We start from the raw sequence: 16,317 nt of genomic DNA on the forward strand, positions 1-16,317 counted from the left end.
GACGTGGAGAGAGAAACACCAGCGCTAAAGGCTGCTGCCGGCGTATCAGAGAAGCAAGAAGCAACTGCAGGACACCATAGTCCAGTTCGGACATCGGTTGTGTTGAAGGACATTAGACGAGTATCCACAGTGACACCATCCACCTCGAGGAAACGGAAAGGCACTGAAACATGCCTTTCCATTTCCTCGGCTGATGAGTTCACCGAATCGACAGAAGCTGCAAGACTTCCACAACAATAAGACGCGTCCGCAGTCAAAACCATCATGTTCTACTCGAAAGGTTGAAAAACAAAAGACAGCGAAGAATCCGAGGCTGAAAGAGAGAAAGGCGACAGGTATACGACAGAGCAAGAGGCGGTTATCTCCTAGTTCTGATTCTTCCGACGCAGAACTCTACATGATGGACTCCAGTAAGGACCATATTCCACTGCCGAATGATGAGCTGGATGCGAATTTCAAGTTTTGCGCTGAGAAATATTTCACCAACCGGTATGGTGATGACTAATTCCAATGCCACGTGTTTCAGGTAGTCACCGATGCAGCCAGCAAAGAAAATGTCACAAAATACATGTGTACGTTTTGTCTTGACGATTAGACAATTTGGTTTATTTATGTTTTCTTATACAGTATTTATAGTACTGCATACTCTTCATTAAACGGCCGTCTCATTATGGACCTGGCCGAACCCATAATGGGCTTGCTAAAAAAGACCCTCTTAGTGCCCACAGGACGGAGAGTTTAAAATACTGTATAATTTGACGTGCGTAAATGACATTTCTTTTGATGCAAGGAAGTCTCAATAAGTTGTTGTTATGGAACTCTTATTATTGTTTACAACACCGACTGGAAGCAGTGTTTTCTCTATACAAAGTATTATTAACTTTTCCAGTCCAATAATTTTGTTACACTTGTATCGATTGCATTTCGCTTTTTCTTGGTCTTCCGATCTGACCCGACGACACAATATCCAGTGCACCTAATATCGCCTAGAGGGAGTAAATCGGATGCACTGGTGGGCGGAAATAGGCACCACTTTCTTGATACGCTATTTGTCACTGTTTTCACGTTTATACCAGTTACCACATTCCCTGCCTGCGGTACTTCTTTTTGGATGTTTGCTTTTTTATTGCCCATCGCATAGTCCTCAGGAAAGCGCAATAGTTAGAGTAGGCGGAACATGGCACAGTTACTCTAAAGTTATTCACAAAAATATGTTCAAACATTCAGGTTTTTTAAAAACAAATTTCATTTCTTCTCAACTATCATTAAGTCATTAGTTGTTAAATTTTTGTGTTTGTAAATTCACTGAAGGAGTAGTCGTCCAGTTGTCGAGCTACAAACTGTGTGCTTCTTTTAAATTTGCTATTTTTGTACCAACAGGTTTCAAAGTTTTGCATATTGTAGAGCAACTGATGGAAGCTGAGACCTTAAATTTATTTGTTGCAACAAGTGTTTTTAGAACAAACATATTTTAAGATCAATTAATTTAAATCGATTAACTAATCAAATTTCACGAAAAATAGACCAAATATTTAAACTCTGCACCCTCGAAAATTCTTTAAAAACATGATTTTGTGCTCGCTGGTAACTTTGTATTAAGTAATTTTTCTATTCGACACTGATCAGATAGAAAGGGGATCTGTTGCGAATAGAGATTTGAAGTTAATTTGACCAGAAGTAGTCATTCACCTCCTCGATGAGAGGATGGCTTCTAAAAAGTTTCATTGCATTTGCTAAAATGCAATGAAACCGAAACGTGCCGAAATGTATAAAAAACAATTAACTAATAAACTTTTCTTCTTTATATATTAGATTTTAGTAAAGGCAAGTGACTGACTTTAGACTTTAAAAATGTGATTTAGTATCATTAGTTTGTGTAGAGCACAAATTGCGACTGCCCATTTGAGTGGATTAGACATTAGCCGGATTAAGGTTTTTAGTGGTCCTGATCTATTAAAGAATTTGGCACCCTTTTTTATTTAACCCTTGGAAATGCTGACAAATAGTCACTGTGGCCTGCCAATTGCATTTAAATAAAAATAGCGAAGTCGTAATGAAAAAAAAGAGCTAGTTCTGTATTAACAACAACAGCAAATATTGATTTTATAGCCTTAGAAAATAATAAATAGCTAAATGTCTTCGTAAGGAATTTATAAATTATCATTATTTTTAGTAAAATAGAAAATTGAAATAGCTAAACCACAAAATAGTTAAATTGATAACATACAATAGTCGTAACCTGCAGATTGATTTTAATGATTATTGTACGATTCTAATAATCATTCCTATTGGTTGAATTAGTCAATAGTCCCGCTAATATTGCTTGAACATACCGCAAAGGAGCAAATTTTATATACTTGGCAAATAGACTCAAACTGATATCATATCAAGAAATGCAGTTCTATAAATTGTAAAAATTGATATTACTCTAGCTTTTAGTACATGTTTTTAGACTTAATTTGTATTTTTAAGTTACTTCATAATTGCGTAGACTATTGTTAGATCTCAACTACGGTTTTAAAAAAATCAAGTAAAGTCTCATGCATGGCCCGGAGACACTTAGGCAGTGAGGGTCTTGGGCAGCAACCCCTTTAGCCCCCTTAATCTGACACTGCTTTACACAAGTCTGACTAAATTTCAACAAAAATAGTAAACTTATTACAAATGTAAATTTATGATATCTTTTACCTATTTATAAATAGTAAAACCGCTGATATTTATGCTGTAGAAATAAAGAATTGTTTAAGTTATAATATTATACACGGTATAATGGAATTAAATATCCGTTTAAATCTGTGACATAGAAAAACTATTGATATGTTTAGTGAAATCAGTGTAATAAATACGTAATGAAAATCAAACTAATTAATTTTTGTCATTCTAAAAAACAAGAAATACAATAGAAACGAACAATTATTTAATGTAACATCGTCATAACGCCGAGCTGCAATGTTTAATATTTTAAATTTATTTAATTTAAAATATATGCTCTCCATCTCATATTAATAGTGTCTTGCTCCTGTACATCATACTTTTTCTGCCAGCAATGGAGCTGTGCCGGTCATCTATCTAATTTCTTTCACGGAAAGTTTCGAATTGAAATAACGTGACTTTCAAAGTTTGTATATAGTTAATCGGGATTTCCATATCTGGTCTTGACTTTCATCTATCTAACACTGTTCTTGAGATTATGGAAAGACAGACAGACAACGGACGATAGTGGAAATTTATAGGTCTACAATTTTTTAAAAATTGCAGCCCAACCATAAAGATTGCTAGTTTTCATATAAAGAAGGATGGTACGTCTTCTGCTTAATAATGCAACTCCCATATTGCACGTCAGACTTCAGAATTGACTAAACAAGTATGGAAGGGAAGTAATGGACTATCTTGCACATAGTCGAAACTTAGGACTATGATTGTTACGTTTTTGGACCTCTTAAGAATCATTTTGGTGGCTTACACTTCTTAGATGAGATGATAGCTTAGACTGTATATTTCCAAATAGCTCATTTAACTTTTCAATGTAAATTGTTATAAAAGATTGTATCTTACTTTTCGGACATCCTTTTCGTGAAAATAAAAAGCAATATAACCATACAGATTCTATTTTATATCATCATAATTTTATTAAATATATTTATAGTTATAATCAAAAACATAAATAAGATTATAATTTCTTTATTATCAAATTTCATTAAATTAGATGTAGCCTAATTATTTTATATTTTATGTTGCTTTTAAACATTATGACGAAACATTTCATTTGTTTATAAATGAAAAGAAAGAAATTATGAAGAACAAATTCTTAAAACTTTTATATTTAATGTCTTATATTCTACATAATGTGAGATTAAAATCTTGTGCAACAAACTTATCTCAAAGAAATATTTTCAATTTTAAAATATTTGATGAGGACGAACGTTTTTCTGGTTTTTCAAGTTGAATATTGATCAAAGTTGAATATTAGTCAATATTAATGTTTAATATTGATATGTCGATTCTAGTTTGCTGACGTCAGTCTCCATGATTGCAAAACTTATAAACTTCTGGCCACATCATATCACATCAGAGAGCCAAATGTGTGGTGCATCATGTGGTTCTATATTAGTCCTATGAGTGTGGTACACGTGATGCATCACGCTCATAGGCTAATATAGAAGTTTAGGGCATGAAATGACGAGACAGTTCAGTTATGAGTTTCTATTAAACTAAATATTTTAACAAAGTGATAGGCCTAATTTTTGTTTCCAGCAAGGAATTAAGCACACACATCAAAAATGAGAATTTAGGTCTTCGCGGTATCTTGATTTTCCTGATTCCTCCTCGAAAAGCCGTTTTAGTATAGATTTATGTAGATCCTTGTTTTAGTATATTCATACTTCTAAAAGATGCCATATATATATGCCATATTGTGTGATATTTATGTCTAGACGTCTTGCAATTCAGCTCAGAATATTTACATTGGCTCGTCTTTACGTTTAGTTTACTTGTTTACGGCAACATGACACGTAGACGAACTGCCGAGGAGGTGCCTACTGAGAGGACTTTCTATGAGAAACTGGCCCCTATATAGGTGTTACTAATGTGAAGAAAATCCGGAAAATTCCACTTGGCCAGCCTATTGGCGAGGCACGAATTCAGGACTAACTACAAATGTTCAGTGGTTCTATCCACTCGGCACTGGTGGGCATTTGTTTTACATATTGAAGCATTACCTTGTTGCCATAGCCACTTTTTGTGATCAAACTAACATTTGATTTATGGGAGAAAGATGTGTTGAAAGTACTTCAGATAAGCAGAGTTGTTATGCTTCCGTGTGTCTTTAACTTTGAGTTTTTTCATTGGAGGAACGGCAATTACAACTGTAAAAAATCTGCCGGAGTTTTAATGGAGAATTTTGCAACAACTATCATATTCTCCAAACTTTCCCGATTTTCACCTTTTCTGAACACTGCAAACTTATTCCAATTGAAAATCATTTAAAATTTTCTATCTAGAATGATCAAATACAATAAAACTTTTTATCCTAACTTTTAAAATTGGATCCACAAATTGTCGAAGAGAGAAATATATTGGATTGATGGGATAAGGCAACACAATTACCTGAGCGATCTGCTTTTCGAAAGGATTTTCTATAAGAAACTGGTCTCTACACCTAAATATAGACCAGTTTTTCCTAGATACTTAAAGAAAAACTAGAAAACTGGCTTGTTGCCAGTTGGTCAGACACTCGGAAGTCAAAAAAATGGAAATATATGTATTCCGTTATTTCTTACTATTTAACTGATTACTGAATAAAAAATTGTAAGCAATTTTATTGTGAATTTTGTTTAAAAACTTACAAAAATCTCAAATTCACTTAACATTATCAGTATTTTCTGTATTTATACTCTGCATTGGTTAGTGGCAATCTTTTTTTTCAGATACGTATGATATTGTTTTTTGTTATAAAATTAGTACTTCATGAAGGAAAACATAGTGTACATTACATAAAAATATCTAGCTTATCATGTATTAATATGTACAATTGAGAAGCGTAGTGAAAAAACAGCGTATCCTACAAAACTACGTAAAACGAGATATTAACAATTTTGTATTTGTGCATTATTAATCTTTTGTAAAACTTTCGTAGTTCAATTGAATATCCCACAGTGCGCAGCAAATGCAGGAGTGTAGTCGTAAATTGAAAAATTCCAAGGTACTAACCGGCGCTGCGAGTTTGAATCGCTGCTGTCTATGTTAGCGTCAGTGTGTGGAGTTTCGTGTGAGCAAAGTTTAATTTTGTGACGCAATATCTAAAAAACGTCTTAGGTGAACCAAAACAGACTTATGTACGTAACTAGCGCAAAAAAAAAATTCGCAAGAAATTTTCTCAGTGTTTTTGACAAAGTTTAAAGTGCAACTAGATGTTCACAAAGTACTGTACAAGGGTTTCACTCTGCTTTAAAAAGAAGCACCAGGGCTGCGCCCTGACACAACGACAGCCCTGTTTGTATGCTAAAATTAATTTAACTTTGCATCTTAAAGTGCTGGTGAACTGAAACACAAATCCTCCTTTTCCTTTAAAACTTCCTAATATACAATACGCCTGTTTTCTACTAAACCTCTCAATTATATGTGTATGATATTTAAATAATTTTTAAAATCAAGAATAACTTAAGATTTCTATGAAATATGTACTTGAAGAACAATCAAATTAACATAGAAAAGAAATTTTATCAGTATATAATATATATATATGCAATGCGTAACGTACTCCGTACCATATTTTAGCGATAGATTCTATGGTCAAAAGATAAGGTTAAAATCTTGTATAAACGTGTTTGTAATTCAGCTTCGTTTTAGAAATCTGGCCAAAAAATCATATCCGAAACCATTTTTAAACTTCCCGCTAAAAGGATACAGCTCTTTGTTTTCCACTTCTGTGTTTACCAACACGTACAAACTGAAACATTATTTAATGTCCAAGATTGTTAATTTTTTTTAATACAAGGAAATTGAACTGGTGTTGTGAATTATTTTGCTTAATTTCGTAAATAACGAATTGTTATTCAAAGTAAGTTTATATTGAAAAACCTTGTTTTCCAACTATTATTATACTGTAAAACGAATGGATACAGAAAAATCTGAAAGTGGATACGCCTTTGTTTAGATCTGTTACAATCGGCTGAATTTAAAGGATTCGTTTTATGCTAAATCAAAAATATTCGATTGAATTTAACTGTTTATACCTAATATGATTTTCGTTTGAAAAATAAAAATGTATTTAAATCATGTTAATAATGTCAAAAATGATTATTGTTATGCTTTCAATTGTATGCTTTATTCTATAATTTTTTTAGGACTTCAAATTTATAACAATGAATAATTTATAAAATAATACTTTGTATTCTAAATTATTTATATTATAAAACTTTAAATTAATGTAATGAATATGACAAATATAAGAAAGAAATTACTGCAAAATATCATATAAACATAGTAGGAAATTTAGTTGGTAATACAGTATTTTTCGTGGGAAATTTCGGAAGACTAACTTTTATGTTTATACAGAGTTGTGTTTTACTGTATTTACCTTTTACTTTCCCGGCTGTTATAATATAATACGGCAAGTATTGTAATCGCATCAAATTTGACTCTCCTGTTTTTTTTTCAAATCTTAACATTTTGACACCCGGTGAACCTAAAATATTTAAAATAAAAGAACACAGAAAAAAATTTCGTACGTATTGGTGTTTTGTTTAATATCTCAGGATGGGGTAAAGGTTAAAAAACAAAATTTGGCATGGTAACTTATAAGGAGCATTGACACTTAAATTTTGGAGTACGGAACTCGAATGCGGGAGATAGATGGGATCACGTGTCATATGTCGACTGGGGTCGGAATTAATGAGTTTTACTCGTTATTGGTATTTACAATATTTTTAAAAACTTATCTCTACCCTCACAATTAAGCTTTTTGTCATATTATAACAATTAATAATGTAAAAGTTATTTTTTAACCTGTTCAAATGCCGGGAAAGTCGAACAAGAGCCATTATCAGTTTTTTCTTTTTTTGAGCAGCCTAAAATTATGAGCCTGGCAATCTTTAATGCCGTGTTCCGCTCGATAACATGTTTAGTGAGAAAGTGTTCAAATTTACGAGAAACTGGAGTTTTAACTAGTGGAAAGTTTGTTTACGACTTGGCAATAGCGCCGGTAATACCCGAAAGTCGATTAGTATTAGATTACTGGACGTGTCGAACTATCAAACGGCTGGATTAACAAGCTTGTACTGTACTATTAAATTTTTAGAAAAGATAATCTTTTCTTCATATTCTATTCATTGAAAACCAGTTTTCAAACATAATAGCAAGTACAGTATAGTTTTAATGATAATAATACAATAGCTAATTGCAACGGTAGTCCATTTCTTTTTATAAAAATCGATAATAGGTCTACTATGCGTTACTAAATATTAATTAATTTTGTTTACTCTATATGAAACTACTCAGAAGGCTGTAGACCATGTTATTATTAGATAACTGTGAATAAAATTAAAAATAGGTGATATTACTAATAAATACCTTATTAGTAATATCACTTATTACTAATACCTTATATATATCACTTATTACTAAATACCTTATTACCTTATTTTTGATGCAATTCAAATTAGTAATATATTATCAAAATTATCATATTCACTTTAACCATATTGAAATTAAAATATTAAATTTTACTCGGAATTATTATTAAATGCTAATTTTAAATGATAAATTTTATTTGTTGTTTTATTTCGTAAATTTCATTCAGTTCTAATAATTTAATTGAATCCAAAGATTTTCGAATCAGTTTTTTATTGCAACTTTAATTCTAAAAACTGAGAATTCAAATACGTTAAATTTCAGTCCCAATACATAAAACATAAGGTGTGTAAATCTGTTTTAATGTACAGATAATCCGCTATAATTGTTTATCTAACGTTAATTAAATTGTAAATCACTGCTTAAGATAGCTAATTAGCATAGCATTGTTTACATCAAATTTGTAGGGAGTTTACTAATAAAAATATTAAATTTATTATTGTTATTGATAGAGCAGACTTACAAATTCCACAAATATTATAATTCATAAAAATTTTAGCAATAGTTTAACAATTATTTGTACTAATTCTAATTTATGTGTATTTATTCAAGAAATTCTTAAAATAGTTTAGATAGAAATTAGCAGATAAATTTATTAAAGTTTTGTTATTTCCTATTATATCGTTTATTTCAATGTTTGATTTACGAAGCTAATCCATATTTAATCTAATTTATATTTATGTATTTAGTTATAAATTTTACTTTAGTTCTAGAGGTCAGTTATAGAATTTATATGGTTAATATGATTCAATAACATCTATTATTATATATATTCACATGAAATTTCATTATGACATAAGTGAAATTTAAATTTGATTTCTCTTAAATAGCACTCATGTATGCTAGCATTTTTGGAAATGTTTCTGCAATTATACAGAGATTGTATTCTGGAACAGCAAGATATCATACTCAATTATTACGAGTAAAAGAATTCATCAGGTTTCATCAAATTCCTAATCCATTAAGACAGAGATTAGAAGAATATTTTCAGCATGCTTGGACATATACTAATGGTATTGATATGAACATGGTGAGCCTTTCAGAATGATTTGCATAATAGATGGAAAGTTTTATCTATGATTTTACAATTCTTTAAACAATGTACATCTCTGATATTTAAGATTTTGGATCATTTCTTCCTAACTCCTATAAACGTCTTAAGGAATTTCAGATTTCTGACGATAAATTCTATATTTTAATGAAGCAATAATACATTAAAAGATTCTTTAATCAAATATATATTCGCTAATTTTAGAAAACTGAAACTTAAAATATGTTAAATTTCTGTTCATTTAATGTAAGAATTTATTAAATTTATGACCGTAAAGATTATGACATATCGAGCATTAATAAAGTGTATACTTTTCATTATAAAATATAATACAGCATAATTTTACAATTAATATAAGTATAAATAACTTATATATAGCCTAATTGTTCATTTTCGGTATTGCATTAGCTTTGCGTAATATTTTAACATATAAAATTATCATATTTCGTGACATAAAACTAAAAATTGATATCACTGTATCGTAAACGTAAACTTCTACCGGTACTTAGATACATTTTAACTGATAAAATAGCCATTTCAAATCATTTAACAAATATTTTTCTATATCGTTCATTAAATGCCACCGATATTCAAAACCAGGACAGTATTACGATAAATGAAAAAAAATTCTGTGACTATCGAACAGATTTGAATCTTATCAGTATTTCTATCTAACATAATAAATAGTATATTTTTATCAGATAATAAAATTGATTATTAGTCTGAAAGTAGTGTTTAATCAATCTAGAAAAGAATGTTATCTGTTTGATAGTCATTTGTAATTACAAAGTGACTATCAAACAGATATTAAAAGAATTGAAAAATAAATAATAATAATAATAATGGATATCATATACAGAATTATGACCTCATTACATTCAAAAGTAATTTATAATCTTTTAAATGGAAAAACGCAAAACAGGAAAAATAATACACGTTCAAAACTGGTTGAAAGTTTTTTTTCTTTTTTGTATCATTTATATTCGTAGATTGAAGAATATCGTGAATGAAGAATATTGTTTTCGTATCCTCTAGAACTGGACAGATATCATTTAATAACGAAAGATCTGGAATGTTTTGTAACAGCTGTAAAAGTATATTGAAGTTGCTTTTAGAACAAAATCTTCAATTTTATTCTTGCAAAAAAACTTTAAACATTAGTTTGATCATTTTAGAAAGTATTTTCTATTATTACGTTTTTGATAAAAGTAATAAACGGAAATTACTTCGAAGATTTTCTTGTATTATTGCTTTAATAATAAAATCAATATAGAGAAATTATCGCCTGAAAATTGTTTTTCGTTTTCGTATATAAAATTTTCGAAAAATTAAACTAATAATTCGCGTTTCTTTAAAAAATTGAATACTGTCAAATGTATGTCAACGGCTATATTAACATTTAAAAATCGATTCTGTTCTCTTTAAATCAGCCTTTGATTAATAAATCGTTTGTTAGAAATGAAAATAATGTTTATAAATTAATTATTTGAAGTATTTAAATACTTCAAATAACGTGAATTTAAAATGCGTAATTGAAAAATAATTTCATCAATTTATTAAGGACAAAAATAATTTATTTATTTTTTATTTTTGTTCATATTTCAAAATTATGAAATATTTGACATTCTAGAAACTGCATTATCTGTAGGTGCTCAAAGGTTTTCCTGACTGTCTACAAGCAGATATCTGTCTTCATCTTAATCGCAATCTACTGAATAATTGCCCTGCATTTAAAGGTGCCAGTCCAGGATGTCTAAGAGCTCTTTCCATGAAGTTTAAAACTACTCATGCTCCACCAGGCGACACATTAGTTCATCGAGGTGATGTTCTTACTGCCCTGTATTTTATCTCTCGAGGAACTATTGAAATCTTGAAAGACGATGTCGTTATGGCTATTGTGGGTAAGATTATTACAATTTCATTTTTATTCGTCAAATTAACATATAATTTTAGCAAATCATTAAAACATTCTAAGCTATATATTATAAATGAATAAATGATAGTCATTTATTCATCTATAACATATTAAAATGCTTTAGGTAAGGATGACATATTTGGTGAAAACCCTTGTAAGCATCCAACTGTTGGAAAGTCCAACTGTAATGTACGTGCCTTGACTTATTGTGACCTTCACAAAATTTTGAGAGAGGATCTTCTTGATGTACTCGATATGTACCCTGAATTTTATGATGCCTTCTCTACCAATTTAGAAATAACTTTTAACCTCCGTGATGTAAGTAAATTATTTTATATTGTCATTAATATTACTTTAAAGCTAAAAAAGTATTTTGATATAAATAATTTATGTATGAAAGACTAAAGTTTTCAGTTAAATCCTACTTTAAAATACAGATTCATGTGTCGAATGAATTTGAAATAAATTTGTGAGATCTAAGTTTTTAGAAATCATTGTTTAAATTGGATTAATTTATCTGGACTCATGACAATGTGGAATGTGTCTCCTTCAAGAGAAAATAGTTGCCCACATCCGAATGGCATCAGTTTAACATAGGATAATGAATTCCTAATGCTTCCTATTTATAATAAAATACAAATTTTCAGATCAGAACCGGATCTAAATGTTTCACAAAACGTTTAACAGTAAAGACCCTTATTGGAGACAATTTAGAACCGTGTTCTTAAGATATGCATGTATCCTCAGCAATGAAAACACTTTTTTGGGCGTTGCGAGAATTCTGTGAGATATTTTTCTGAAGTTAAAAATTTTTGTAACTTTTTACATCTTTTTTAAAATCTTTTTCTTTGACAATTGTTTTCTTCTTCGAAAAAAGATCTTAATAAAAATATACAGATATTAATTATAAATACAGTCAAACCTCGGGTTCCAAACTTAATTCGTTTCTAAAAGTTGTTCGCAAACCAATTTGTTCTCAAACCGAAACAAATTTTCCGATAAGAAACAATGTAAAATGGATTAATCCGTTCCGACCTCCAAAACACTCTTTTTTTAAATACGATTTTAGCTGTATTTCACCCATAAAAATGCCTACAAATGCAATATAATATTATCTATAGCTTCCATTATATATACAGTAAATACTGTATATTAAAAGTGTTCCGTCACCGCCAACCGAACCAAAACCATCACTTTACAAAGGATCTATAAATAGAGACAACTCTGACTGCCTAAATAAAATTTAACCAAATCAATCAAGATACCAACAAGTATTTTATTCACACTTTCCGAAATATTATGTTTCAATTGCTTTAACTAAAATTAAATTTTAATTAATTTTATTTTCGGTGTAAAAACCAGAGTTTTAATTATTATTTAATTCGAATCCGCGAATCCGTTCTTAACATCTTTATTACGCGAATGTCAATTAACGCGGTTTTTATTAATTTGATTTAAATTAAATGCGACGCGTACCGAAAACAGTAGTAGTATCTTTTCTCCATGTGCATTGAAAATCTAATTTGAATAATAACGTCATCGATGGTTCCTGTCGTGACGTCTAATGACGCGAGGCTATCTCAGCGCTACTAACTTTTGAATCGGTCGATGGGTCGGGCCATCGATTTTCTTTAACACAGTAAGTATATGGAGTTGACACTCCATATACTTACTGTGTTACTACCACTTACTCTAACTCCGAACAAGCTACTCGGCAAAGAGTAGCTTGTTCGGAAACCGGGGCAAATATGGCCATCAAAATTTTGTTCGTAAACTGAATTGTTCGAAACCGAGATATGCCTATATATAGTTATGTATTATCTTTTGTCGTAAATCTCAAATCTAGATATTTGTTTGGTCACGACAACGCGACACTTGGGCGACCTGCCGATGGAGGAATGCCTCCCGAGAGGTGTTTTATGAGACATTGGTTCCTATTTAGATGTTACTAACAGCGATGAAAACACCCGTTAGGCGAGGCGCGAACCGACGATCAGTCTTTAGTAGTTTTATCCATTCGACCACTGGTGGTACTTAAATATTTGTAGGTTTAGATCTAGGTTATATCTAAATGCGGCATAAATGAATTTTCTCTGTTAATAGGTGTATCTATGCCTAAATTTAGACTGAATATCGGATAATCGTAATTAATGTAGCCGTATTCAAAATTGTTTACAGACATATTTAGCAGTTCAAATGCAACCAAATACAGTGACATTTCTGAAAATGTAGAAGGCATTCCCATAAAAAAAAATATTAGTTCTATTTATCAGCTATGATGGTCATGAAATGAACTTGAATTGATCTTCTTTGTCATAGTGGAGATGGATATATCATATTCGTGGAAGACTCTGTGGAGTGACGAAACACATTTTCTCGCAGTGAAAGTGAATAACCGTAACTGTCGCATTTAAGCCACGGAAAATTTTCGAGTTTTTTTTAGCATATTTCACTTCACTCATCTAATGGATTCACATCCACATGTAACTTTGGACCATTTCAAAGAAGCTCGTCCCAATGGGCGTGTGACGGCTCATGGATACCAAAATATGCTTGATACTTTTGTCGTACTTCAACTGCAACAGCGAAAATGCTTTAAGTTGACTACTTACATCCCAGATGAAACTCCTCCACATATCTGATACTGTGTACAGCGGTTTCTGCGACAACATTTCGTTGATAATAGAAGAATGACTCGTGCGTTCTGATTGCCTTGCCACTTCGTTTTCCTGAACGTAATTAGTGTTTTTGTTTGTGGGACACTTAAAAAGTGTGTTTTATCAAGGACATGTTGCAAGTTGGAAGCCTTGAAAGACAGTATCACATTGCATGTGATAGGCATGGCAGAAAATTAATTACATTTGGCCGCTGAGGTTCACATTGCTCATTGCTATCGGGGTTTTTTAAGTAAATGTTAAATTTTTAATGTTCTGAAATATTACTGTACAAGCTTTGATTGTTAAAATTTTCTAATGAACTAATTAATGTTAAATAATAAGACTACACTTCTGGGGATCCAAAAAAAAACGAATTTCAATTTAATTGTTCTTAATAAAGCAATGTAAATTGAAATTCTTAAACCGAATTTCTCAAAAGTGTGGTGTCTTATTATTGAACATTAATTGGTTCATGGAAAAATTTTAAAACTAAAAATAGAATCTGAGTAATTAAAGATTTTAAAAAAGATTTTTTTAGCATTTGGACTGCTAAATAGAGCCCTAGATAGGACGATATTTAGCAATCCAAATGCAAAGGATAGTTTAATTACGATCATCCGGTGCATGTGACAAAACGATCTTATCTTAAATAAAAAGAACACTCAACAAATTTTTCATGGGGGCACGAGAGCTCATTTCAAAAATTGAGGAGTTATGGGCATTATGAAAGATTAAGAATTACTGACTTAAAATTACGATTCCACGGCAAAACAAATCTACGACATATATATCGTAATGTTTATTTAAAGAAATTAATTGAAAAAGGTTAAATCTAAATTATATGAATACTTTAAGATGATATTTTATTTAGATCGTGTCATTTAGAGATTTATTTTTATTATGGTTATAAACTTTTTGGACTTTTGATGGATGTTTTGAGAACGTAGTTACTATTTAATGTTGTTTCATTATGAGTAGAACGAGTATTTCTATAGAGGGTATAATTAGTAATTAGTAATTTTCACTAGCTATTAAAAGCTAGTGAAAATTTATTTCAGTAATTTAGTCTTCGGCAGTTTTAATTGAATAGTTTTAGTTCAGCTGTATTAATTATTTTAAGAAAGTTGTTACTGAGTGTTATTAGCTATTCATGTGATAGATTTATGTGAAAAATATCGATTTTAATTCATTATTTGTTAAATATTATAATGTGATGTTTGTATCTCAGATAAATTTTATTAATTTTAGTTTTGACATTATTGAAATTGTTTTGTAACTTAAATTATAACAAAGGAAACAAGTTTGGTCAAGCCGATCTGATAGCACGCTCCACAAAGGGCGAATCAAATACAGTCGAGTCCGCATAAGTCGTCATAGGTATAACTGGACAACGTCGGTTAAGTCGTCAGTTTTATGTGGTCCCGGCCGACTTACCTAGGCATTAATGTTAAAAACCTCTGGTTTACTTGACACCGTTTAACTCGTCACCACTGGATAAATCGACATAGTTTTGCTGTCATACACTCGTTTAGTCGACTTATTTATTAATATGTGCATATTAATAAAAATTCCTTAACATTTTATGTATTTTTATATATAAAATAATAACAGATAAACAAAAAGAAAAGGTGCAATCTATATCAACGTCACAGCAGAATCCGATTTTGCATTTTCTCATGTCATGCGTCAAATAACGCATGACATGAGAAAATGCAAATCGGATTCTGCGCACGCGTTTCACATTTCTGTTAGAAATGACAACGCTTACGCTGAAGGAAAAATATAAAATTGTTTCTGAATTTGAATGTAAGAAAACTTCGCAAGCCGAATTTGCAAAACAGAAAACCTTTCAAGAACATTGGTGGGAATTCCGAAGAAAAAAAGAGGAAATTAAGAAACTTTTTCTTGGATTTCCATCGCGGCTGTCTCGAAACGCCAGAGAAAATTACCGTACAAAGATGTCGAAGATGCTCTGGTAGGTTGGCTAAAGCAAATTCGTTTACCGAATCTTTCTGTTTCGGGACCGATACTGAAACAAAAGGCGATGGAAATTGCTAGGGTACTCGGAGTAGAAACCAATTTTAGTGCCAGTGATGGATGGTCAGAGAGGTACTGTACATTGCACTACTGTATTTTCCTAATTGTAGTTTTGTGGTATTTTTCAACTTCGCTTTAGGCTACGTCCTATGTGGCAGCGTCCAACGACCGCGGCGTGAACGCGCTTCCAAGCGGAGAGGACAAACTGATTCAAGCAAATGCGCGCGTCCGAAGTAACCGCGTTTAGCGTGCAGCGATCACCAGATGACGCTTCTACTCGCGCGTGCAGGAAGCAGCTACCAAGCAAGTTTGATGGCTGCTTCCACTGCTCGCGCTTCCAAAGAAGAAAATGGTTGATTTTGTAGATAAATAAAAACAGAATAACAAATAAATTGCGTATATGTGTTGTATGTACTTTAATTAATAATCTTCTACGTAATTTAATAATTTCTGGCTTTGTATAAATGTAACGTTTTAAAAATAAAACTTTTTTTTAAACTTATTATTCTATGAAGATTCTTTATATT

At 31.0% G+C, this 16,317-nt stretch overlaps 1 protein-coding gene across 6 annotated transcripts in view; it reads left to right on the plus strand.

Moving 5' to 3' along the window:
* Positions 1-16,317, plus strand: part of LOC136971740 (potassium voltage-gated channel subfamily H member 6-like) — a 151,353-nt gene that overhangs the window by 63,036 nt on the left and 72,000 nt on the right. For all 6 annotated transcript variants that reach the window (XM_067266235.1, XM_067266237.1, XM_067266236.1 and 3 more), the window contains 3 exons: positions 8,961-9,160; positions 10,830-11,082; positions 11,221-11,414. In XM_067266235.1, coding sequence (XP_067122336.1) covers positions 8,961-9,160; positions 10,830-11,082; positions 11,221-11,414 — 647 coding nt within the window. The remainder of the gene's footprint in view (positions 1-8,960; positions 9,161-10,829; positions 11,083-11,220; positions 11,415-16,317) is intronic.

Source organism: Centruroides vittatus, unplaced genomic scaffold (assembly GCF_030686945.1).
Source record: "Centruroides vittatus isolate TY-2023 unplaced genomic scaffold, ASM3068694v2 contig_2696, whole genome shotgun sequence".
NCBI classification, from domain to species: domain Eukaryota; kingdom Metazoa; phylum Arthropoda; class Arachnida; order Scorpiones; family Buthidae; genus Centruroides; species Centruroides vittatus.